Raw genomic sequence first — 26,987 nt, 5'->3', positions numbered from 1 at the left:
AGCATGCGCTCTACCACTGAGCTATATCCTTCCCTCACCATCAGGAATTTATGAGACTTCCAGTTACTCCACATCCTCATCATTTGGTGTTATTTGCCTTTTTTATCTTAGCCATTCTGATGGATATGTGGTAGTATTTCATTATAGTTTTAGTTTGCATTTTCCTGGTGATTAATGATGTTGGGAGCTTTTTCACGTGATTATTGGCCATTGACATACCTGTTCAAGTCTTAAGCCTATTTTCAAACATTGGGTTGCTTGCCTTTTTTATTATTGAGTTGTGGAAGGTTTTGATGTACTCTGGATACACAGCCATTGTCATAGGGTATGAGTTGGGAATGTTTTCTCCTGCACTATGGCTTACCCGCTCATTTTCATAATGGTGCTTTTGATGAGCAGTTTTTCATTTTTTTGAAATTCAATTTATCATTAGTTACTTTTATGATTAGTGTTTCCTATGTTTTCTCTAAGAAATTTTTACTTATCCCAAAGACACAAAGATATTCTTCATTTTTTTTTCCCTTTCCTAGAATCTGTATAATTTTAAATGCTTTTACATTTGGGGCCATGAGCCATCTATAATTGATTTTTTAGTAAGGTGAGAGCTCAGGATTGAGATTTATATTTTCATATGGATATCTAGATAGCTGCATTCTTCAAGAAAAATAAACATTTCTTTCCCTGCAGAATTGCTGGGGCACTCGTATCAAAAATCACTGGTATATACTTCTGGATTCTATTCTCTTCCATTGATTGTCTATATAATTGCCAACACCATACTGTCTTGATTACGTTTGGTCCATCAACATGGCATATCTTTCTATTTATTTAGGTCTTAGTTTTTCTTAGCAATATTTTATAGGCTAGAACATCTAGCATTACATTGAATCCCACCTAGTCTTTTTAGTTTTGGGGTTCTATTGGAAGTAGAATTTAAACAATTTTAATTTCCCTGTAGTTGATTACTATTTTATGACTAGTTTATGAAACTACAATTGATTTTTATATATTAATCTGTATTCTGTGACATTGCTAAATTTTCTCATCAGCTCTGGTAGTTTTCTACATTCACAATAACATTACCTGTGAATAAAGAGAGCTTTACTTCTTTATTTCCAATCTTTATGCCTCTATTTTTCCTGCAGAGTAAGACAGAGTAAGTATCTGAAGCTTTGTTTCTTGGGAGGCCATTCGATTGACTGCAGGGATGCCATGCTGTGATTTACACTTAAAAAACAATTCCTCTGGCTGCCTGGGAAGAATTGTAAGGGCAAAAGGGGAGGCAGGGAGACTGACAAGGAGGCTGCAGAATTCCAAGTGAGAGAGAGGGGTGGTTTAGCTTGGGATGATGGGAGATCTGGGGTGTATTTGGCCTTGGAGTCACAGAATTCACTGTGGAATGGATGTGGGGGAAGGAGAAGGGAACCAAAGATGATGCTAGACTGTTGCCTTGATGCTGCCTTTTGAGATGAGGACATTGGGGGTGAGGGTGCAGCTTTGGCCACTTTCATTTCAAGATGCTTTTAGACTTTCAGGGTGTCAGGAAGGCAGCTGGAGTGATGGAGCTTGAGGCACAGCGTTTTGGAAACATCATGATTTAGATGGACTCCAAAGCCACACAGCCAGACAAGACAGAAGAAAATGTGGAGAAGGATGAAAAGCAGACTTAATCCTGGGATAGAGGTTGGGAAGACATGAAGGAGTCAGGAAAGTCGACTGAGGAGGAACAGTGAGGTAGGAGGAAAACTAAAAGAGTATAGTCTTTTTGAAGTCTCTTGAAGTAAGTGTTCCAAGAAAGAGATGGTCACTGTGTTCGATGCTGCCAAACAGGAAAAATGGAACAAGAACAGAGAAACCTTGATGACCATGTCGACTGAAATAAATGCACAGCCTAAAAGTTGAGAGTTATGTTTCATTTGGCAGGAGGACTTGAGCTGGGATGACAGCCCCTCAGATGGCTCTGAGGAACTGCTCCGAAGAGCTAGGGGAGGAGCTAGGATATACAGGAGCTTTACAATAAAGACCAGGTAGTTGGAACAACAAAAGATTGCTTGTTATCTAAAGAAAACTAGGCATCTCAAGTTAAAGAATTTAGTTCTTTTCTATGTATGGGAAGAAGCAAACATTTGGGCTCATTGAATTCATTCCTTTGACAAGCATCTAGCTATCTAGGGCCAGTATCTTGTCCTTTCTTATTCTGAGTCCCCTCAGAGGGCACCATTGTGAGTGGCTGCAGAGGCTGGGCTGCAGGCCTGTCCTCACTAGGGGGTGGCAGCAGCCTCTGATGACTTGGTTTCAGCATTCTTTGTTTACTGATATGGTTGCAGTATTTTCGTTCACAACCTCAACACAGGCATTTCAGTGGAGAAATAGGGCTCAAAGCCCAACTGGAGAGATGGGAGCTGTAGATACAGAAGTGGAGGCAGTGAGCGCAGAGAAGGGGAGTGGCAGCCTTTCTCTGAGCATCCATTGAGGAGCCTTGAGGGGCTCTAGGCATTTGCTGAGAGAACAAAGCCCTCACTGGCCATGGAGAAAGAGAAAAGTGGGCCCTGTGCTCTGGAAGTTAGGGCCTAGGCCAGCCAGGGTGGATGAGTTGATGAGACAGGCTGGGGCAAGAGTGGTGGATAAAGCTGGCACAGGAATCCATTGCCCAGTGCTGTCCCCTGCTCTCTACCATGAGTCCAGCTTCAAGACCTCCTCCATGCTCATCACCAGGAGGGATGAGCTCCAAGGAGGGTGGGAGGGTAGACTACAGAGTGCAGTGCTGCCCAGCTCCATGTCCTGACAATGTGTGTTATTTTCCCCAGAAAGCTGCACTGCTTTGCAGGTAAATTTGTCATAAAAGCACCATATATTCATTGGGAAATTGCAGAAAAGAGGGAAAGGTTCACTTCTTGGTACATTTTACTCTGCTTTGTTTCTACATGCAAGTGTTCTTGCATAATTATAACCATGCTGTGAATAGTTCAGGGCCTGATTATTTTTCATTGAATGTTATATAATAGACACTCTCCATGTTGATACATAACTTTCATTGTTGCTATTGGTTGCATAAAATTGCATGTGATAACGCCCTGTGTTCAATTAATTCATCTCCTAATGGTGGCCATTTGGGTTACTTCCAATATTTATAGACAGGTTTGCATTGGATGTCCATGTGTGGTGCTGTCCCTTGAACCATTTTCACAGAACTGACATTTTAGGGGTTTGTGATTCCCACTTACTATATTGCTGGTGGGGGGGTCAGCTAGACACACACCACTGAGAAACACTACATGAGGCAGGCTACTCTCATATTCGTAATTGTCTCCACACTATCATTTAAAACTTTTCTTTTTCATTGATGGGCCAAAGAAGGGGTCTCACTGTAGCTCCAATTGGTCTTTCTTTGATGGTGAGAGAAGATGCTCATTTTCTCACAGGTTCACTTACAGGTCTTACTTCCCCTCATGGGAGGGAGTAGATCCTATCAAGTGATCCACACTTTTACTTTCCAAATGGGCTCTCTGAATGGCTCTCCAGGCCCTGCCAGGGCTGTTCTTAACCACTGCAGCGATCTAGGGTCAAAACTTTGTGTCTTCCTGAACAGTCCCCATCCCGTACTCCAGCCAGTTTTCACAGTCACAGCAGTCCCTGCTGCCTGGTTTTCAGTGCCACTTCCCCAGGCCAGACCCACGTCCCGACATCAGGGAACAGTCACAGCAGCTTTTCAGCCTGCCCTGTAGATTCTCCGTAAGCCATCACTGTCATTCCCTCAGGAGGGAAACAGGCTCTCTTCTGAGAGCAGGCTGCAACTGAGGGGCAGGGTGTGGGGGCACAATTACTCTTGATGTCTTTGCACTAGGAATGAGGAAAGAGCCAAACCAGCAATTGGGATGGTACAGATATGTTTGCTTAACTTACAGTTGTGCTAAGAGCCTCTTTTGGGCCTTTACTGGACTGATTGATGAATCATCCAGAGCCTGGGGGATTAATTATTTTTGGCTAGGCAGGGGATTTCATGGACAGAGTCAGGTTACAAACTCCACTGCTCCTCTGGCTACTGCTCTCTAGAGGAATCAGAGCCCTCACACAATTTGGAGCCCACCTGATAATGCTTGGATTCCAGAGCTGTGGGTGCACACACATCATTGCACCATGTAGAGTTAGAAAAAGATTTCTCTAAAAATAACCACCGAGGAATATTTAATTTGATAGCAAGACTGTGACTAATGCATGAAACAGAGAGAGTCTGTGTGACAAGACACAGTACAATAATGGGGAGAAATTCATGTTTGACCTTTAAACCAGTGCAGAATGAAACAGACCTTAGCCTTGGCAGCTGAGGACCCTGTGGCTCTAGGGAAACTGGCTATGAGCAGGAGATAGATGGTCATGGAGGGGAACCAATGGGCTATGTGGTTCTCAAGGGTGTTACATCATGGAAATAGCTCGGGGAAATCAATACCTTTCGGTGTTAAATAGAGAGAAGGGGCTAGTGCTGAGCTAAGTGCTGCCTGGTAAGAGGCGGTTGCGGGAGACCAGCCCAGCTGGATGGGGGTGACCGAATCAGCTCTTACAGGCTTGCCTGGAGGAGAAGCAGGTTCCCCAAAGCAAAAAGACCCAGCATTTCTGGAAAGCAATCCAAGCTGGTGGGGTGGGAGCAAAGTTCCAATGTTGAGTGAACAATTACCTTCTGCTAGGTTCTGTGCTGAAGAGTTTCCCAGGCATTTTCCTCATATGCATCCCTCATGTAGAAGCCATTATTATTCCCACTTGACAGAGGAGGCAACTGGGGTCAGAGAGGTTAAGCTACTTGCATGGAGTCCAGCTGCAAAGTGTCTGGAGCTGAATGTGAACCCAGAGCCTTCGAACTCTCTTTGCTCTTGCTAGGTCACTTATAACTTAAAAAAGCCCAAGAGCTGGCCATAGCCTCTAGTGACAGGTTGGGGTTGGAGTTGGGACAGGCTGAGTGTGGGTTGTGGTTTCGGCGGAGATCACCTGGTGATGAGTTCTCATGAAAAATTACCATGGCTCTTGGCATGGCATTTTTCTGGGTCAGAGTCGCTTCCACGATTGTTCCATAATTCATGATTACATATTTTAAATTCTGATCTATTGCCTTCAATGCTAATTGGAGAACAAAATAGGCTCCATTTTTTAGAGTTGTTTCTCAGTGGCAACAAGGTGGGCATTGGTGCTGCTGCTTTCTGGGTCAGAGTTCCTGGGGCACATTCCAAGTATACATCTAAGGTGTGCTCTCAGGGGCGAGTTCTTTAAATTTTTTTTTTTAACTTTTATCCTCTACTAAATGTTCCTCGAGAAAGAGATTAGCAGCAGTTCCTGATCAGACTCAGGGCCAGTTGTTTCTTGGCATGCTTGGTGACATTCTTTCCTAGACCCTCAGCACGGGCAGGGCTGTGGGGGACAGGCAGACTGTTAAGGTCGCAATTGAAGCAGGGGGCCCCAGGACCCCTCCTAGACTCTGGAGAGTTGGCCCTGCAGTGGGTAAGTTGCTCTTCTCTCTGAGCCTGGGAGAGAATGGCTGAGTCTACACTCAGGTGTGCCGCCTTGAGAATCAAGGAAGGATTGGCTTAAAGAGGAGAGGGAAGCCTGGAGCGGTCTTGGATGAGGAGTGGTTCTGCACAGCCTTTGTTGGGTATGCAGAGGATTAGGGAATGTATAGTGGTGTTTCTGAGCCCAGCACTCAAGTGGGTGGGTATTTGCCTAGGTTTCCCCCCAACATCCAAAGATCTCCTTGAGAGGTCTGGTCTTAGGGCCTGATCATACTCATGTCTTTCATCTCTGCTTCTGATCCAAGGCCCAGCACTGGTTGGTGCCCCATTGTCATGGGACCCGGTAAGGTCCCAAGACCTGGCCCTGCCTCCCACTCTAGCCACATGTCTCCCCACTCTCCACGTATTTACTTCCTCACTTATCACATCCTGGTCGCACCGGCCTTCCTGTTCTTCAGAGACATTGAGCTCCTTCCTCACCAGACCTACCTCCCCTAAATGCTGCTCTCTCTGCTTAGAGCACTTTCTCTCCTACTTTACCTGGCTGATTCATCTGCATTGTCAGGTTCCAGTTTAAACATCATTTCCTCCAGGAAGTCTTCTCTGATTTATCAAACCAGGTCAGGCCCCCTGGTGGATGCTCCCTTTGTGCACTGTGCTCCTCTGTCCTAGTACTTATGTCTCTAAATCAGAGATCTGCTTGTGTGATCATTGGTTCAGTGTCTCTGCCCCCGCACCCAGATGGTAAACTCTGTGACGGGAAAGACTGAACATCTTCTGCTTTGGACCTGGTCCATAACAGGTGCTCAATCAATATTTGGTGGATGAATGATTAAAATTTCCCATATGCTGAGGTGAAAATTATGAGGAGCTGGTGGGAGCAAAGTCTGAGTTCTCTTTCTAGCCCCAGCCCCACAGCAATTCAGAGATGGGGTAGGTGGTGCTACACCAAACAAACATGCTTTGTTTTGCACTTAATTCAAGCGAATTGGTGAAGGCATCGCAATTGGTTGCTTTTTATGTGCCGAGAAATTATCTCTGTCCTGATTTGCAATATCAGTGCTATTTTGGGCTGTTTTTCTCTTTTGGGTCTATTTGTATTGGAGCAATAATTTCACCCCTTGGCTACGCAGAGGCCCAATTAATATTACAAATACGGTCCCATAAAATTCACTTCTTGACATTAGAACGTTTTGTTGCTAATTACTCTCTAAGGTTTTTAATTTCAATTCCTCCTTGGTGACTTAGTGCAGAAATTCAAGGGCACAGTTATTTCCCCCAAAAGGAAAGGTGATCTAAGTGATGCCAAGTTTCTACCGTTTTGCCCCTCCTTCCAGGGGGTATCTTGTTTTTGATTCTATCTCCTTTCATTTTCTTGGGCAGAAATAAACAACAAACAAACAGAAACCATTTTGGAACAAAGATAAATTTCTGGGAAAAAAGCAAATACATATTTGCTAATGCATTCATTCAAGCTATATTTACTGAGTACCAACTATGTCTATGATCCTGCATGCTAGGCACTGAGAAAGCAACCCCCCCCAAAACCAAAAAAACCAGCATGATACTGGCTCTAGGTAGCTCACAGTCTTGAGTGGGCAGGAGGAAGGTGCTGAGAAGCCTGTGACTTTTCCAGAGGTGCTTCTCCTGGAGGGGCTTGATAGCTATAGCCCTGCCAGAAGTGTCAGATCAGTCTCCAGTGGTTGAAATCAGGGAAGCTTTGGTCACTTCTCATTTAAAAGACCCTGGCTAACTGGAAGGAATCTGCATTTTAATAATATTTTGAATGGGTTGGTAAAATAGGAACAGATGGTTAAAGTTTGTCATTTTAGGGAAAATAATGAAATATTGCACTGCTTAATCTGTCTCTTTTTCACACTCTTCCCTATCCCCTCCCCACCACAAAGATATTCACATGCAACAAAATCTAAAGCAAAATACTAATAATATCTTAGTCACTTAGGTCTCTTCACCTGAAAGGATTCTCTGTCAGCCATCTCTGTGTTAACCTACTCTGTTAGTCCTTTATTCCAATGTTACCTCCTGAGAGGAGGTTTCCTAAAAGGTGTTGCTTTGGGGGAACCTAAGGGGTGGTGGTGAAGTGAGACTAGCTTGGGTGTCTTTCTGCCATGAAGGGAATCAGCTCTGTAGATGTTTATTAATCAGAGCAGACTCGCTCTTAGATGAACCTAGCAGGCAGAGATGAGTTGGGTAACATGTGTTCTGAGCCTTCTATCCACCTGCCCCTGGGCTGCAGATGGGCATAAGTTCTAGGTGCAGGCGCTTCCTGATCAGAAGGCATAATGTCACCACTATCACCTGCACTTTGTTTGCAATTGCCGCTATTCCCACTGCATTTCTCTAGGATTTTCCCATCATTCTGCTTGGACAGAGCATCAGCTGAGATCACCTGCTGGGAGAGGGAAGTGGGTGCTGCTCTGGCACCATGGCCAGAAACTCTTGGGAGAGTGAGCATCGTGTACCACTTGCCTATTGCTTGCTGACTTCAGTAGCAAGAGTCTCCAGGATGCTCCTGGATAAACATCATCTTTGTGGCCACACATTGTTTTATGAGCTGAGTCATCAGACTGGCTGGCTCCTTAAATGCTGCTGTCTGATTCTCCAGGCAGCAGAAAACATGGAGAGAAGATATGAAGTATAGCTCATTGAGCTTTGTAGAGGGCCAGTTTTATTTCACAAAGGTGATGAGGGATTTATCATTATGAAGTTTGCTTATGTTAAAAAACTGGTGATTAACTTGAGTTCCATTTAGGAGAAAAAGATGATGCTGTCTGCATTTCTTGTATGTTACTACAAAATGTTTGGTTATGGGCTATTTTTAATAGCCACCAGTCTTAAAGAATACCCTGCTGAAAGCTTGATTTCCTCTTCACTCATTTATTACAATGCAATTTATTATCTGAGGTTATGAGTTCAACCCCAAAGTAATAGTGACATGTTAATTCAAACTGTTTGCAGACTTCTTTATTTCTTAGATAAATTCCTCCACCATGATTATTTTTTACACAGCTACTCAGTAACATGTCTCAATGAATTTTTAATTAAAGCCAATGTGCCTATATCAAAAAAACTTAGTCTAATTAACTCAAGTTTCTGAATTTGGGGATTTGTGACTTGAAGTAAATTTCTCAGTTCTCTTTTCCAACCTATTTTATTAGACCTCAGGAAACATACAGGCAGATCATTCACCCAGGAGTATATGTTGAATTCCTATTAGGTGGCAGACACTATGTTAGTCTCTGTGGGGTAAAAATAAGTGAAGAGTGATCTTCACCATTGAAGAGGGAAACAGATGTTTGATAATGTGCGTGGTGGACATGTTTGACCTCTTGGAGCAGGATGGGATAAGCAAGCACTACAGGAAAAGCTCTCGTAGAAGAGCAAAATTCCCTTCAGTCAAGGGCAGTTGGGGAAGATTTCCTGGGGAAAGTGGCTCTTGGAGGGTGAGGAGGATCCATAAGTTTCAGGAGAGGAGAGTACATGGGCTGAGGGATATTTTACGCAAAGGCCCAGCAAGAGCCAGGGAATAGCATGTGCTATGTCTGGAGCTGGGATGGCCTTGGGGACTTCTGGGAGAGCAGTTTCCAGGAGATGACAGGATCTGAAATGAGACCTTAGGGGACAGAGAGCCAAATGGATTGTGTTGAAATAAAAGGGTCTGGAGTGGATAATTCTTCTTTGAACTCAGATGGAGAGAGGAGGAGGGAGGGAACGGGGGATGAGGGTACCAACAGGGCAGGTGTTCCTGGGACCACAGAAGGAGCCCATTGGGGCAGAACATGGTGAAAATGGGGGACAGGGGCAACAACAGTGCAGTAGGTTCCTGGGGATCCTGAGAAGGAGCAGGCAGTGCACCTGGGTGGTGGTGAGAACATACGGAAGAGTGGGTGGGAAGGAAGGGAGGGCAGGGTGCTGATTTGCAGAGGTCAGCTGGAAGTCAGTTCACATGCTAGGAGAGGTGTGTTTGTGTGAGGTGAGAGCGGATTGAAAGCCTTACTTAGTCGAGTGGACTGACAGCTTGAGGAAGGGCTCAGAGCACAAGCTGTGGGTAATGAGAGCAGGTGCATAGTCCTGATGAAGGCCGATTTTCCACAACGTGTGCTATGCCCTTTTGCTTCAACTCAGGACAACAATGTAAATTTAGTGCAAACAGCAAGACTGTAGGAGTCTGGGGCTTATGAGATGCCTTCCTTCTCACCTTGGCCCCTTTTCTTTTTCCTTTGCCCTCCCACCCCTGAGCTGAAGTGTGCAGTCATGGATTGGGATGGTCTTCATCTGGGGAAGTCATCATCTAAGATGGATTCAGATGGGAAACAACAGAGTAAACTTTGGGGAAAAGCTCTTGAGACTGTCATCACATACACCAGACAATGGAGTGGAACTAGAGGTTTTTTTTTTTTTTTTTTTTTTTTTAAAGGAACTAGACCTTTTTAAGGTTGTTCAGAAGGTCTGTGTAACTTAGCCCTGCCTGCTGGATAGCTCTCTGGAGAAAGCTTTGTGGGACTGTGGCTTCATTCCGTGCCAAACATTCCACGGTGGCCATTGGCAGGGGGTCTATCTTCCTGGAACAGTAAGCTACATAAATAAGTATATCTCTTTCATTATGTTCTTGGACCAAAAAAAAAGTAGCTAGCTATTGAGAAACTCCATTATTTACAGAACATTTTCCAGGGGCAAGGGTGGGCAGCTTTCTTTGGTGGGAGGAGGAGTCCAGGTCAGGAATTGGGAGTCTGTGGCAATAATCCAGGTGAGCACAATCAGGCCTTAACAATCATAAAGGACATTGTGAATGAAGAATCAACAAGATCTGTTGATTGCCAAGATATAGATATTTTTGTATTAGTCTTGCTTCCTATTCAACAAGTGTGTGTCAGATGCTGGGCTGGGTGCTGATGGGCCAGAAAGGTGCCTTTGGCCTGGAGCTTGCCTTTTGGGAGCTGACAGTCTTATGGAAAAAGTAAGACACAAATGAACACAGCTTGAATCCCAGGCAAAAGAAGGATCCAATCTGCTAGCTGCAGGATCAGGGAAGGTTTTCTGCGGGTGAGGTGCTGAGCTGGGCTTTGAAGAGTGGGGATGTCCAAGAGGATGGTGAGCGGTAACATCACGGTTTTGACTTGGTAGTGCTGGTGACAGAGATGTATAGATTTGCTGGGATTAGGGCTAGGAACACCATGCGGTCCAGATGTAGGTGGAAAAAAGAAGTTCTACAGTTGCCATGACTTTCCTGGTCTTTGATGAGTTGTTGACCCAGGGCATGAGGTGATATTTGTAGGCCTAAGAGTGAATGAATTCTTAGGGAGGGGAGAAAGGAGGAAAGTTTAGGTACAGAACCAGAAACTCAGAATGGCCTGTAAGGGAGAGACCTAAGAATAGGAGAGAGAATACTCAGGGCAGGAACACAACTTCTCCCGCCCTCATCCCAACGAGGAAGTGCTTCCTTACAAGGAAGGTTGCTGATTGTTCCGGGGCCAAAAATTTACTGCGCAGGCCAAACAAGAACCAAGGAGGCGCCAGCGTCTTCGCCCTAAAAGGAGTTCCGGAGACCCAAGATCGAGGGGCACCACTATGCCCACCTGGTTCTCTCGCGGCGACCTCACCTTGCCGGTCCCGCGATGCGCAGGGTGGCTCCGGGACCTTTCCAGGGATGGGGTGGTGACAGCGCTTTGACGCTGGGTGACACCGGGAAGGGTCTGAAAACGGTATCGTTCCTTCCTTCCCCGGCTCTCCCCTTTCCGACTCGCGATTTAGCGGCGACCTCCGCCTGCCTGGCAGGAGGCAGTGGACGCCGAAGCCCGCGGGGGCCAGAGGGCCTCCCTCCTACCCAGCCCCGCCTCCTCCAGCTCCCACTGCCTCCCAGGGCCCTGGATCCGCCGAAGAGCTAGTCCTGACCCGGGCGGGGCCGTCCAATCGCCTCTCGCGGATTTCCCTCCGCTGGCGCGCGGCGGCGGCGGCGCGTGGGCTCGCGCTCCGGCGGCGCGAGCCCGGGCAGCGCGAGCCCCTGCGCGCCGGGGACCAGCGCATGCGCGGGCGTCCTGCGAGCCCGCTGAGGCGAGCCGAACCGCGGCGGCGCCGGGAGCCGAGCAGCGGAGCTGTGAGGGACGGAGCGGCGGCGCGGGAGCCGCGAGGACGGACAGGTGGCGAGCCCTCGCCCGCACCACCCGGGACTGCTGGGCCGGCCGTGGAGCCTCGCGGTCTGGACGTGTTGGCGGTAGCATCCCAGACGGCCTGTGAGGGATGCACCGCCCACTGCCCCGCGCCGCCTGACCGCCCCCGCCTCGGCTCGCGGTGCGCCACAGCCGGGCCCGCGGCCGTCCCCGCCGCTCTGTCGCCCGGCCGCCGCGCCCGCGGGGCCGCGTCCGGCCCGGCCATGTGGACCCCCACGGAGGAAGAGAAATACGGCGTAGGTAGGTGAGGCTCAGGCCTGACCGCGGCGGGGGTTCGGGGGACGCGCCCGTGCTCTCGGCCTCGTGCCGACCCCGCCTCGATTCGCGCCCGCGCGCCCCCGCCCCTGTCCGCAGGCTGCGCGGCCTCGGCGCGGGGCGAGCGCTGGGTGGGGGCGGCGCGGGCGCAGGGCGCGGGGGTGGGAGCGGGTCTCTGGGCGTCCGGAGGGCGGCAGGGGGCGCTGGCGGCGCGGCCTCGGAAGGTGCGGCGAGCGGGAGGGCCGGGCAGGGCCCCAGCGGCTGCGGGAGGAGGTTTCTGGTGTGGGGCACAGGACAGTTGTACCCAAGAAGCCAAATTCTGAGAATCTCTTTTCTCCGCTCCCAAACCTGTTTTAATGAGTTTCCGCACCTGAATTGATGAGACGGATGACTTTATTTTTGGACTGGAATCTTACCAAAAACAAAAAGGATAAAACACGTTGACATCATTTTCCCAGTTGAGAATTTTGCAGGCAATTGACTGGAAATGTTTGGTCCGTTTTAATTTGTATTAGAAATAATAATTACCTTATGGTAGGAAGTGTTTTTGCACATGTCCCAATGTTAAGTTTAGTGTGTATTAGAGTCATGGCTTTGTTAAGAAACCATCCAACCTCTTTTTAGATGAGACCATTTTCGTCTTAGAATCTTCTTTTTATCTGTTACAAGTATTAAACTCCAGAGGCTAAATAATTCTTCTAAAATTAAACTTCTTTAAAAATAATATTCAATAATTTAAGGGATTGAATGTTAGCTTTACTTTTATAGTGTTAATGTTTTGTGGCAATTTCATGATAGAGGAGTTTGGCCACATTGCATTATTCTAAGTCACCTGTCATCTTATTCAGTTAGAAACAGACTGAAAAATGAATGTACAGGTACCCCCTCCCCCAAGTTTTAATGGAAAATTATAGATGGATAATCTGTCTAAAGATAGATTTTTGTTTAGACAGATTCCAGTTTTACTGCAGCTCAGTCAAGGTTTAGTTCACAATTCACTACAAGAACATTTTAAACTGTCAGTGGTAACAAATGTTTAGGAATACCATCAGGCAAATTATGTAGAAGTTGAATTTATTTAAATTTAAGGACCTGCAGAGATCTGTGCTGGTAGGAAATCTTGTTTTGAAAGGTAACTTTCTGAAGTTTTAAATGAACTATGTGCTAAGGTCATATTGATGTGTGTTAGGATGGAAGTGATAAAAACAGCCCTAGTGCTAGTGTCTCTGTTGAGATGGAATCAGGAAATGATGTGAAGAGCTGGGATTCACCTCTGGGGACCATTTACCCTTTCTCTTAGAACATTTCCTAAATACTAAAAGCATTCCGTAAAGAATTGATGATTTATCTTCTTCATGACTTTTTCTCAGACCTGCCTAGCCAGAATAACAAACAGTTGATGTGAAAGTGGTCGACTGTCCAGTGGCACCTAAGTGATAATTTCTTTCTTTCTGGGAAGGAACCTCTGTGTAGTGGAGTTAGCAGATTTCTGAGTCTTGGCTTCTTTTTATTGGTGTTGTGGGCAAGTTACTTAACATCATCTTCTTAATGTGTAAATTGGGGTTAATGTTTACCTACGGGGTTGTGAAAATCAAATGAGAGCGTACAAAGTGCTTAGTAAATGTTAATTTCTTCTTTTCCCCTTAGTACAGTACTTAGAATAATAATAACACGAGATATTTCCTCAGGTGTGTTAGTTCTGAAAAGGGGGCAATGCAAGGTAATCGAGATAGGCATACGTGAATCTCACAGCACTAGGATTTGGTATGTGATTTACTCAGGAAGATGAGTGAAATTCTTGCATTCCTAGGACTGTGGGTTTAGCTTTAGAAAAATTGTATTTTTTCCCTTCTGTGGAGGGGCACTGCATGGGGCACAGGGCAAGACTTAAATGGTTGTTAAAAGAGAGGGACATTTGTTCTGAAGACATAAGCAGCTGTGATCGAGTGTGATTTATTTGTCTTTTCTGCCAAACAAAGAATCTCTCTTCCTGCTTTTCTCATATCTTTCTTCTACTGTCTTTTCCTCAGCTATAGTCTAAAAGTTCTCGTATAGATTGTTTAAAACTCAGAATACGTTTTTTTCTATAAGCATGTTAAGGTTACACTCATAGGCCTTTTCATAAAAGCCAGTTCAATCTATAAAGTAGCCTGAATATTGTACTTACAGTGAGAAAAATAGTCAATTAAAAATGACATGTCAGCTACCTTGTTTAATTGCTAGCTTAAAAATCTAACCATTATCATTATTCCTATGAGAGAATGTTTTGAGTTTCAGCTTTGATTTTTATGATCAACTTGGAGCACAGATTTCTATTTCTGCTTGCTAATCCATAATCCTTACAGCAAGGAGGGAAAACTTGTACCTTCTCACCAATTTGGATAAATTGCTAGGATGTTGGTGAGGGAAGAAGTCCCCTGTTGCAGCGGTGCAAAGGAATTTTTTCCACTGTAGCTGTTCATCTGTATTTGACATTGGTAAGGTTTTTGAGACCCTGTGGTAATATCTTAATGCCTTTAAAATTTCTTACGATGTAGAAATTCTGTGTAGGTTGTAACATTTTCAAATTATTTGATTCATTCACTTAGGACTAGGCAATACCTAAGCCTCCCTTTCCATTGTAATGTTCTGTGATTGACTTTAGAGGGAGGGGAGGAAACTGCCCTTTTCTGAAGATGAGTGATGGTCCAGTCAGTGTGCTGGGGGCTCTCACTTATGTTACACCATGTAGATTCCAGGAGCAGTCCTAATGTTAACTTCATCATGCAGATGATGAAATTGCATCTCAGAGATTGTTAGTCCTTTTTTGTCCTTCAACAATTGAATATCTCTTAATTTTCTTCTTGGCAATGGACAAAATTCTGTGATATACTTGTCTCTTACTGTCCTTCTCTAGTATTACAAGGGGCTGTTCTTTACCCTTTTAGCCTGTGTTCTGACTCCTTATGTTTCTTTCCATCTTAGATTCTCTGCTTTCCTTTCTATTGCCATGAATGCTTGGAAAGCCCTGCATCTTTTGACTCTTTATTTTACTTTTTCTAGAAGCTTCCTGTTCTACCGTGCATTGGGTGAGAAGAATCCAAGCATTTTTGCAAAACACCTGTCTTTTCCCATATTGATTGCACTCAAACTACCAAATATAGAAACCAAAGACCAAGAAAATACTTTGCCCATCCTCTAACAGCAGCAGCAGTAGTAACCATCACCAACAAATAAAACAAGAATGTTTTTAATTAAACTCCTAGACTAGGATAGTAGCAGAGGCTTGAGTACTTGTGTATTAGAAGTGGAAGCTGCTTCAGAAGGTCATCTTGTTTATTCTGCTGTCATGAGGTAAATTTTGTAATAATTGAGAGCATTTATTGCTTATTCTTTTCTAATCCCCACTTAGTAGACCATGAAAGAATTTCCTCATTACCAACCAGAATACCTTATATTTTAGTTTTGTAATGCTGTACTTATTTTTTTTTAATTTAAAAACATTGCATATTTTTTGCCTTACTTTTGATTTCCTTCTGCCTGATTTTCCCCAGATAGGGGAAAAAAAGCACTTAAAAAAAGCACTGAGTCCATAAAAGAAATTTAACTTCTTTTTAAAAATATTTATTTATTTATTTATTTATTTATTTATTTATTTATTTATTTATTTATTTATTTATTTATATTGCCGTGAAAATCACATTACATAAAATTTACCATGTTAATAATTTTTAAGTGTATGGTACAGTATATGTGCCTTCTTGTGCAACAGACCTCCAGAACTTTTTTATCTCATAAAATTGAATTCATTAAACAGCAACTCCCTCTCCACACTGCCACTCCCCCACCCCGCCTCCCCAGCCCTTGGCAACCACCATTCTATGTTCTGTTTCTAAGACCCTGCCAATGTTAGATAGCTCATGTAAGTGTAATCATCTAGCATTTGTCTTTTTGTGACTGGCCTAAAGAAATGTAACTTCTAATGATCCTGTAGTACAGAGGCATCTGAAGGTGAGGAAGGAATAGGTCCAAGAAGCCAGATCAGAAAGAACCAGTGTTCACAAAATTTCACTAAATCTGTTGGTAAATGAGCTTCAACTCAGTGAAACAGTGTGAGGGCAATGCCTCTCTAGTTACTTGCTCCATAAGGGAATCACAGCCTTTGAAGCCTCTGAAAGGGGCTCTCAGAGGTAAAGGTATCCACTTGCGGTAGAGAAGATGTCTCATACCCAGGACTTTATTTAGTTCTGAAGAGTGAGGATGTGCTTGATGTTTTATTATCAGGGGTTTAGTGTTCATAGGGAACATCCACGTCGTGATTTTACTTGAGCCTTAAACATACTATCACCTTTCCCTTCTTTTTTTCTTTTTAAGCAGGTGAGAAAGAAATTAAGTGACTGATCTAAGGTACTTAAACCAATAAATGCCAAGTTGAGATTTGAACCTAGAACTTCGGAATTCTAATCCACAGCTGCTTTCATTACACCATGTTACCTCTGAAAGGAATTTGTCAGTAGTGTATGTCTCTGGCTCAAAAGATAAGACCTTCGTTACAGACTTTAACTTTAAATTGGCTAGTTATATTTAAGGAATTTTATTTCTATATTAAACATTTTTATATGACTACATAGTATGTATTCTGCTTCTGAATGTAGTGTTTGCATTGATGAGTACAGACTCAAGGCATGACAGTTCGGAAGGGAGATTTTAAATAGCTCTGAGGAGCTTGTTGAGTACTATTGCCCTCTTTTTAAATTTTATTTTATTTTTTTATTGAAGTACAGTCATTGCTGGTAGAGAGGAAAGAAGTTGAATTCAGGAAACATTTGTTGAGTGCCTTCTTAAACCAAACAAGCTTTGTTTTGATCTGATATTATGAAAAGCAAGCAGGAAATAAACAGCAGGAAATTACCAATATTTTAACAGAAGAGTCAATATGCAACAATATTCTATAGGCTATTGAAAAGTCATGGTTAATTTTATCATTGCAGTGCCATAAGAGACTATGCTTTTGAAATATTAAGCTAAATTGTAAACATGACACCATTTTCTTTTTAGACACATTCTGAAGCATCATGTCTCAAAGAATAGCCATTGAGGTTGACAGTGCTTTATAGGCATACCATACTTTTACATTGGTGCTGAATTTTAATTTTTAATAATTTGTATTACGAATGTTTGAATTCTTGTGTGTCTATTCTTGATGATAAGAATGATCTGAATTTATTTCCAATGAGTAAGCATTATTGGATATGTTATATTAGTGTTTTATTTCCAATGTTTTACTTTTACTGTAATGAACAAACCTGTTTATTGTTATTATGCTCTCAAGACTCTTGCATACCCCCTCTTGACTTCTGTATAGAAGAGCAAGATTTTTTTTCCACACAAAGGCTCTGGGAACTTTCATAAGTATTTTCAAATTATTTTAACTGTAGCCTGAGTACTTGTAGTTGACTTGCTATATCACACATTAGGATCCTCTAGTAAAGGTAATTACTGTGTTGGGAAATGTCATTCAGAAACTTCCTGTTTTTCTACAATGGAATAAAATCCCAACCTCCTGCTTGCATCTGTTTTTTCCCTCTTCAGAACTCATTCGTGAGCTCTTGTTGATTGATGAGTGAGAACCAAAATTGTTGGAAGAATTAGCATATGATAAATGCAGAACTTTATATTACAGACTTAGTATCATACTTTGATCTTTCTTCAAATACATCTAGTGATGGTGCCCTCACCATTTTTTGAGATAGCCCATTTTATTCTTAGACAGCTGTGATGAGAACATTCTTCCTTGTTGAATAGACTCCCTATAATTTCTTATAAGTTTGTGTTCTGTATCTACACATAAATAATTTGCATCATAGCCCTTCAGTAATTCATAAAATTTTAGAATTGTAAAGGATTTTAGAGATAATATGGTTTAAGTCTCCAGTACTAAGTAAGACCAGTGGAATAGTTAACATTCATTGTTTACTGTATGCCCAGAACTTCCATATTATGGCTCTCATTTGCTTTTTTAGCCTCATTTGCTGACCTGCTTGTACTGTACACTTTAGCCAAACTGAACTTGCCCCAGGTCCTTCCGTCTGGACTTAATTATACCAGTGCTGCCATATGCCAGGATTGTTTGCCACCTCGCAAACACTTCTTGTTATTTGCTGCATCATGTCTTTGTCATATTATTCTTTCTACATGGGGTGCTTCCTCTCCCTCACCCCACTGTCCTTGTCTCTCAAATTCTTCCCTATCTGTTAAGGCTCCTGTTGTATGTTACTATCTTTGTAAATCTTTTTCTAGATCCTTGACCATACCCCTCTTTTTCTCCAACCAGACAGATTTTATTCTTTTAAATTCAGTGATACAGTGTACCTTACAGTGGTATATTTATTTTATCCTCTTCATTAGATTAATGTCTTTCCAACTTTTGACTATGATCTACAATAAGAAATACATTTGACATTATTATCTTTTATGTGTATATGTGTATACTGTACACATACATGAAAAAGTTAAACAAAAGTTTCATAATATAGTACTTTGTACAGTGTACTCTAATATTTTCTCTTCATTTCTATTTCATTAAAAAATTGCTCAATTGATTTTGTGACCCATGGTTAAAAAAACTGCTTTAGCCTGTGAACTCTTTAAAGTAAGGATTGTGCCATGTTTACAGTTGACCTTTGAGCAACACAAGGGATTGGGATGCTAACCCCTCACACAGTCAAAAATCTGTGCTCTGCTATTTCTGCCTCAGAAACAAAGAAATTGATAAATGACTCACCTGAGGGCAGGAAGCTGAAACATCTTGGGTGGAATCAGGACTCAAACCCTAGTTCTTTTGATTCTACATATTGTGATCTCTAATCAAATACAAGCTTTCCCCCACACTTAATTTAAAGATCTGTAAAATGAAAATATAGGTACTATATTTACTGAAAAAAATTGACATATAAATGGACCTGAACAGCTCAAGTCCCTGTTGTTCAAGGGTCAACTATATCTTTGTGTTCTTGACAGACGTAACTCAGTACCGCATGTAGAAGGTTTTATACACGTATTTGTAGCATTGAATTGTATACTTTTTGTTAATGTGATCTAAAGCTTGATATTTGGAGACTTTTGAGCTTCAATTTTATACTAATTACTCATACTGGTTTTATAACAGCTAAACTCTAGATTTTATATCATGTGAACTGAAGACAAGCTAGATCTCCTTTGTCCTGAACTTGTGCTATTGATAGTAAACATAAATGTGAAACTTTGGTTTTTTTTTTTTAACATTTTTTATTGATTTATAATCATTTTTCAATGTTGTGTCAACTTGGTTTTATTTTAGAAGATTTTACATTTATTTTCATTAAATTTCTTTGAGGGTAGGCTCTTTGTATTGGGCTTATCAGTACAACTTGTCTAGTCTTTTTGTAGCTTAAGTTTGTTATTCCACATATTATAATCTTTCCCTTGAGCCTTTCACTAAACAACTGATAAATCTGTCTTCTGTCCTTTTTCAAGTGGCTGATAAAACTGTCGAACAGAATAGGAAAAAATTTTACTACCTAGAGGGAAGTGTCCAGTTTATAAAGGAGTAGATTTTGTCCAGACGACTTACTGAAAATTTCATGACAGTACCAGCTGTGCCGCCTCTGTGACCCTGATAGTGTTTGAGGTTAGAGTGGGTTCCTAGCCAGACCATGATCTATGGCCAAGGAGGAAAGATGCTGCTAAGAGGTCTGTGTGGCCTTACATTTAAGTGTGGGGAGTGATAAAGATACAATAGCATTAAAAAATGTTAAGTCCATTTTCATCTTCATGTACAGGAGGCAGAGTGGCATCAAACTTTTCTTGAGTTTTGTTTCTGATATACTTTCTGCATTCCCTACACTTCGGATGTGCTGGACAACTCACTCTTTTCCAGACAAGCCTAAAACTTTCCTACCTTTGTCACTTTGCCTGGTTGTTATAATATGACAGGAATGCAATGACTGCCCTTCTCTGCCAGGGGAATGCCACCTTAAAAAGCTCAAATGTCATCTCCTCTTTGATGCCTTCCCCAGCTCTCCCTGATAATAAGCACTGCCTCTTGCTCCTATAGCAGTTGGTACCAACCTCTAGTATGGCACTTATCCTTTAGATCATGTTTAATTGCATCTCTTTTCCCCAGGGGATTGAGCTTCTTGAGGACAAGGAATTTTGTCTACATGTTTGTAACCCTAGGATCTAGCATGTAGTGATCAATAAATGCTTAATTAGGAGTCCAACCTAGTGAAGAGTTTTATTTTGCTTTGTTAATCCTAATAGTATTTTCAAAAGCAGAGTACAACTCTAATAATATTTAATTGTTAGAAATTTGTGATGTCATGAATACACTTTTTTCCCCCTTGGCCTTTTCCTTTCTTGAACCTGTTAGGGAGATTTACTGCCTATAACTGAGTTTAGAGGACTGATTTGGGGTGGGAGCCTTAGGGTTATGAATCCATCTCATAGATTTTCATAGAGTTTCACAGTTATCACAACAGTGATTCAGAAAACTTGTAGCAGGTAATTGAGATGCAGTTTGAACTTACCCCAGCATACTTCTTTCATTTGACACTTTTGGGGAAGCTGTGTTTTATAAGGGACTTTTCCGGAAAACTCAAGATCAAACCTTTAAAAGCACCAAGGAAAGATTTTTTTGCTGGAATTTTTTCTAGAATATAATATGTTCTGTTCTTCCCTATATTATGAATTCAATATGTTGAATACATTTGATCTTTTTCTGTGTAGCATATCTCCTCTGATTACACAAGGTACATATTATAGAAATGTCAGTAAATACAGAAAAATACACAAACAAGAAAATAAGGGTTATCTTACTTTTGTTACCTAGACTTAACCTCTCTCAATATGTTGGTATATCTTTCCAGTCTTTTTTTTTCAGATGTGGACATTTAAAATAAATTTAGGATGGTACTGTTTATATTGCCCTATAGTCTTTTATTTTAAATCTATTATACTATGAATATTTTATATCTGGAATATTGTTTCAATGATTGGTGTTCCATTAGGAACACCAATTGGGATTTTGATAGGGATTGCAGTGATTTTGTAGATTGCTTTGGGTAGTATTGTCATCTTTTTTCATTTATTTTTATTTTTTGGAGGGGTAATTAGGTTTATTTAGTTATTTTTAGTGGAGGTACCAGGGATTGAACCCAGGACCTTATGCATGCTAAGCACACATTCTGTCACTGAGCTATACCCTCCTTCCTTGTCATCTTAACCATATTAAGTCTTCTAGTCAGTGACCATGGATATCTTTACATTTATTTAGATTGTCTTTAATTTCTTTCAGTGGTGTCTTGTAATTAGCAGTGTACAAGACTTTCACCTTTTTGGTTAAATTTGTACCTAAGTTTTATTTTTATGACACTATAATAAATGGAATTATTTTGTTAATTTTGTTTTTATACTGTTCACTGTAAATGTATAGAAAAACAACTGATTTTTGCATGTTAATTTTATATCCTACAACTGCTGAGTTCATCTGTTAGCTGTAACATTTTTTTCTTTCTTTTTTTGGGGGGGGTTCTTTTCTTTGAGGGGGGAGGTAATTAGGTTTATTTATTTATTTTACTTTTTTTTGGAGGAGTTACTGGGGATTGAACCCAGGACCTCATGCATGCTAAGCACATGCTCTACCACTGAGCTATATACCCTTGCCCCCCTGTTAGCTGTACATTTTTTTGAGGGGGAGTGGATTCTTTAAGGTTTTCTACATATAAGGTCTTGTCATCTACAGAGAAAGATAGTTTTATTTCTTCCTTTCATATTTGGATGCCTTTTGTTTCTTTTTCTTGCCTAATTACTACTCTGGCTAGAACTTCCAGCACTATGTTGAAAAGGTGAAAGCAGTCATCCTTTTCTTGTTCCTGATCTTAGAGGAAAAGCTTTCAGGCTTTCACCATTGAGTATGATGCTTGCTGTAGATTTTTCATATTTTTTCCTTTCTTTCTTAACAAGATTAATTTCCATTTCAGTTAACCAAGCTACTACTTGTTCATGTCCCTGCTGTGTGTGTTGTTGGTATTTGTAAAGCAACAAGTATTTGTTGTTTGTATTTGTAAAAATTTCTGGGCATTCTGTCTCTTCCTTCCTCTTAGTATTCATGCCCCATTTTGCTGCTAGTTCTGTGTCCTTCCCAAGATCAAAATATTAAAACTTTGTATGTATAATTTAAGAATAATTTAAAACCACACAAGTTAATATGTAGTTATTATTGGAAAAATAGCATGTAGAAATGAATAAAAGGAAAAGAAATTTACTTAGCCAGAATCTCACTACCCAGAGACTTATTTTATGTTTTCCCCCAGACTCCTAGTGAAATGAAAATGATTTGAAAGTTGAACTTCAGGATAAGTTTTAAAAGGTCAGTTTAATCTCCTTGAGTTAGCACATTAGAGTGGTTCTTTCAGATACTTTCACTTAGGAATATTCTTAATTGTGTGCTTCATAGAGACCATATAGTTTAAAATAAATTCCAACAATAGAAGAAAGCAACTCATGTTATTGTAGTGGTTGGAGATTGGTGGAAGCATTTCAAATATGTATGTTCAGTTTCCTTTAGAGTTACCATATGATCCAGCAATCCCACTCCTGAGCATATATCTAACTGGAAAGTTGGTACCTCATTGGATTCTTTTATTGATTCAGTAGACTTAAAAATTGAAGTTTAGTTAATTTACAGTGTTGTTTTAGTTTCTGGTGTACAGCAAAGAGATTCAATTATATATAAATAATGTTCTTTTCCATTATTCAGTACAAGGTACTGAATATAGTTCCCTGTGCTATACAGTAAGACCTTGTTGTTTATTTTGTATATAGTAGTTTGTATCTGCTAATCTCAAACTCCTAATTTATCCCTGCCCCCACTTCCCCTTTGGTAAGCATAAGTTTGTTTTCTATGTCTGTGAGTCTGTTTCTCTTCTGTAAATAAGTTCATTTGTACCATATTTTAGATTCCATGTATAAATGATATCATATGATAATTGTCTTTCTCTTACTTCACTTACTAGGATAACCTCTAGGTCTCTCCATGCTGGCATTAGACCCATCCATGGTACAGATAGCATTATTTCATTCTTTTTTATGGTTGAGTAGTAGTCTGTGTGTGTGTGTGTGTGTGTGTGTGTGTGTGTGTGTGTGTGTTTATCTATCTATATCTCTGTATCTATATCTCTATCTGTATAGATATAGAGATACAGATATATATCTCTCACATCATCTTTATCCCGTCATCTGTTGATGGACATTTAGCTTCCAAGTCTTGGCTACTCTAAATAGTACCTCTGTGACTTTGGGGTGCATGTATCTTATTGAATAGAATTTTCTCCAGATATATGCTCAGGAGTGGGATTGCTGGATCATATGGTAACTCTAAAGGAAATTGAAGATGATTCAAGGAAATGGAAAGATATCCCATGCTCTTCAATTGGAAAAATTAATAGTTAAAATGGTCATGCTACTCAGAGCAATCTGCAGATTTAATGTGATCCCTATCAAACTACCAAGGACGTTTTTCACAGAACTAGAACAAATCCTAAAATTTATATGGAACCATAAAAGGCGGGAATTGCCAAAGCAATCCTGAGGAAAAAGAGCAAAGCTGGAGGCATAACCCTTCCAGACTTCAGACAATACTATCAAGCTACAGAAATCAAAACAGCGTGGTATTGGCACAAAAACAGGTATTTGGATCAGTGGATCAGAGAGCCCAGAAATAAACCATCACACACCTATAGTTGATTAATCTTCAACAAAGTAGACAAGAATGTACAATGGAGAAAAGAGTGTCTCTTCAGGAAGTGGTGTTGAGAAAACTGGATGGCTGCATGTAAATCAGTGATGTTAGAACACTGTCTTACACCATATACACAAAAAAACTCAGAATGGCTTAAAGACTTAAATACAAGACATGACACCGTAAGACTCCTAGAAGAGAAAATAGGTAAAACATTTCTCTGATGTAAATTGCAGCAGTGCTTTTTCTTAGGTCAGTCTCCCAAGGCAACAAAAATAAAAGCAAAAATAAACAAATGGGACCTAATGAAACTTAAGCTTTTGCACAACAAAGGAAACCATAAACAAAATGCTAGTAGACAAGAATTTTTAGCTAAGAATTATATATTTATGTAATTTTAGATATAAAAGGAACCATAATGATGTAATTCAGTATTTTTGTTTTTCTCAGATAGGATCATCAAGGTCAGAGATAGTGACTTGCTCAAAGTCACACAGTTTGGCTATTTAGGTCTTGAGTTCACTGAAATCCTGATTTCCTGAACATTGTGTGCTATATCATCAAATCTTGGATAAAACCACCAGAAAATAGGAATCAGGCTAGATATATTTATTGGATGCTTACTATGTGGAAGGTTTATTTAATGGAGAAAACAAGCATACTCCTGTTCTTGAGAATTCTTTCAATTATAATTAATAGAAATTCACCTCAAACTGAAGCAGAAGGGAGAGTTCATTTGTTCACATAACCAAAAAAGGCATGAATTGATCTGGCCTTGGGATAGACTGGGAACAGGGACTCAAGACATTGGGACATCTATGTTTCCATTTTACTTTTTTGTGTATGCTGGTGGGTTGGACTCTCTTTTGCAGTCATTAACTTAAAAAAATTTTACTCTTTTCATTATTGGGGAACATAGCTCCTGGCAGCTCTGGGGTTACATCTTTACAGTGCATGATGGAATAGGAGCTACTTCCTGGTGGGAATGCTTCAGGGAATGAATGGTATGGCTCAGTCTACCATATATGCCACCTGTGGTTGAGAGGGTCTGACTGACAGCGTCACTGAAATCACATAGAATGGAAAAAATTCTGTAAAAAGTTTGGATTAGGAATGCTGGGCACATGGAACAGTAAGGCGATAAGACTACCTGATGCACATACACACCATGCATACAAAGCCATAGTTAATGTCAAATGTAAGGTAGAAATAGAATGTGCCAGAGGACTTTAGAGCCTGGGAGAAATATTTCTGAGAGTGAAAAGAATTGAGACTTGATGCATGATGCATGGGATCTTTGTGGGGGAAGAGGAAGCTTGAGAGGAGATCAAGGCAATAGGAAACAGTGAGGTATGAATTGGAGACTTGTGTAATGTGTTTTGAAGAACTGAACAGACCAAGTCTTGTGTCATTGGGTGAAGATTGGGAGGATAGGCTTGACTGAGAGTGTGAAGGGCCTTGAATGTCAACATGAGAAATTTGGCTTTTATTTTGTGGGCAGTGGGGAGTCCATAAAACATTTTGATCAAGGGAAAAATCAATTTTAGGAATGGAAATGGAGGAGCATAAGAGTAATTTTAGATTCAGAAAAACTAGATAAAGAATAATGGGATTTACTTTCAGAGGAACTAGGGACTACTGTTCCTAACATGAAAAACCTATAATGATTGTGAACAGATCATTTAACTACCTTTATTTGCCTCTTCAGTAAAATAAAATAAAGGTACTGTACTTATCTTTCCTCACGTAAGATTAGAGTATATATATAATTTCAGTAAGAAAATATTGTGTTGTAGAATGCATTGTTACTTTATAAATTACCTTATTAACTTTGATTCATGTGAGAGAGTATTTTTCTCCATCGTATTTGGAGATTTTAAGTTGAAAATAGATTATTGATTGAGGAAATGATCATTACATTTTATCATCTCATAAAAGTAAATGGAACCAGTTCTTTGGGTTGCATTTTCTTTGAAGCTCTTTATTTTAATTAGGTAAATGACAGAAACAGGTTCTGAAACTAAGCTTCAGTGCTACATGTTAATACTCTTTTTCCTTCTAGTTGTATAATTTTTTTAACTACTAAGAATTCTCAAAACTGCCTTTGTAACTGTGATTTTTGACACCTGTTCCCTTAAACAGGGCTAGAACTATTAATGTGCTCTGCTTGTACTCCTGGGTCTCAAATACTTGGAGAGAAAGCTCCTTCCACTCCTCTTTCTGTATCTCTCCCTAATAATTCACTGTCTCTTTGGCCAAGATGAGAGACAGACCCCTTGCTGTCCTCTTCCATCTATCCTCCATGTGTCTACTCTTAGCTTCTCCATTTCCCACTCTGCAAACCACCTCTTTGAAATCTCTGTTCTTCTCCTGAGTCATCAGACATTACATGCTCCCCTCCCCACCTCATGGTACTTTGTACCAGGTACTGTTCTAAGCACTTTACGTATATTAACTCTAATCCTCACCATAATCCTGTGAAGTATATATTATTATCATCCCCATTTCTAAAGATGAGGAAACTGAGACACAGGAAGGCTAAATGTTTTGCCCATTTTCACACAACCAGTAAGTGGTAGAGTCAAGATTCAAACCCAGGGATTCTGCTTTTGGAGTCTGTATCATCAGCTTTAGCACCACTGGGAAGATGCATAACCTCTCTGGCCTCAGAACAAACCTACCTTTCTCCCAGAGCATAAACTTGAGAAACCATTTGGTTTTGCTTTTTAAGCCTTTTAAGTAAAAATTTTATTATATATCATTTGTTTTTTACAGCTGTTATCTTTAATTTAGTGGTGCTTTTTTAGGGGAAAAGGGGGCAAGTGTTAAGTTCTGTTTTGGGAATCTTATGAATGTTATGGGCAGTCTCTTCAGGGAAATCCACATGTGCAAAAATAAAAAAATTACCACGCATGTAAGACTATGGACTTCTTAAAGCTGATTTTTGGACTCAGGTTAAGAACCTTTACTTTAAAAATTTCAGCTTGTTTTTTTTCTCTACATTGTGTGTACATATTTTAGCCTGTCCTTAATGTTATTGATTTACTTTTCTAATTTTATTTTTTTATTGAAGTATAGTTGATTTACAGTGTTTCAGGTATACAGCAAAATGATTCAGTTATTCATATGTATACATATGTATGTGTTCTTTCCAGATTGTTTTCCATTATAGGTTATTATAAAATACTGAATATATTTCCTTGTGCTATACAGTAGGTCCTTGTTGTTTATCTATTTCACATAATAGATCTCAAATTCCAAATTTATCCCTCCTCCCCATTTCCCCTTTGG

At 40.8% G+C, this 26,987-nt stretch overlaps 1 protein-coding gene across 1 annotated transcript in view; it reads left to right on the top strand.

Moving 5' to 3' along the window:
• Positions 1 to 11,541: 11,541 nt before the first annotated feature.
• Positions 11,542 to 26,987, top strand: part of DOCK3 (dedicator of cytokinesis 3) — a 299,153-nt gene continuing 283,707 nt past the window's right edge. Inside the window, exon 1 of the mRNA XM_074344805.1 lies at positions 11,542 to 11,923. Coding sequence (XP_074200906.1) covers positions 11,887 to 11,923 — 37 coding nt within the window. The 5' untranslated portion in view covers positions 11,542 to 11,886. The remainder of the gene's footprint in view (positions 11,924 to 26,987) is intronic.

Source organism: Camelus bactrianus, chromosome 17 (genome assembly GCF_048773025.1).
Source record: "Camelus bactrianus isolate YW-2024 breed Bactrian camel chromosome 17, ASM4877302v1, whole genome shotgun sequence".
In the NCBI taxonomy this organism is placed as follows: Eukaryota; Metazoa; Chordata; class Mammalia; order Artiodactyla; family Camelidae; genus Camelus; species Camelus bactrianus.
This window is presented reverse-complemented; position numbering and strand designations above follow the sequence as displayed.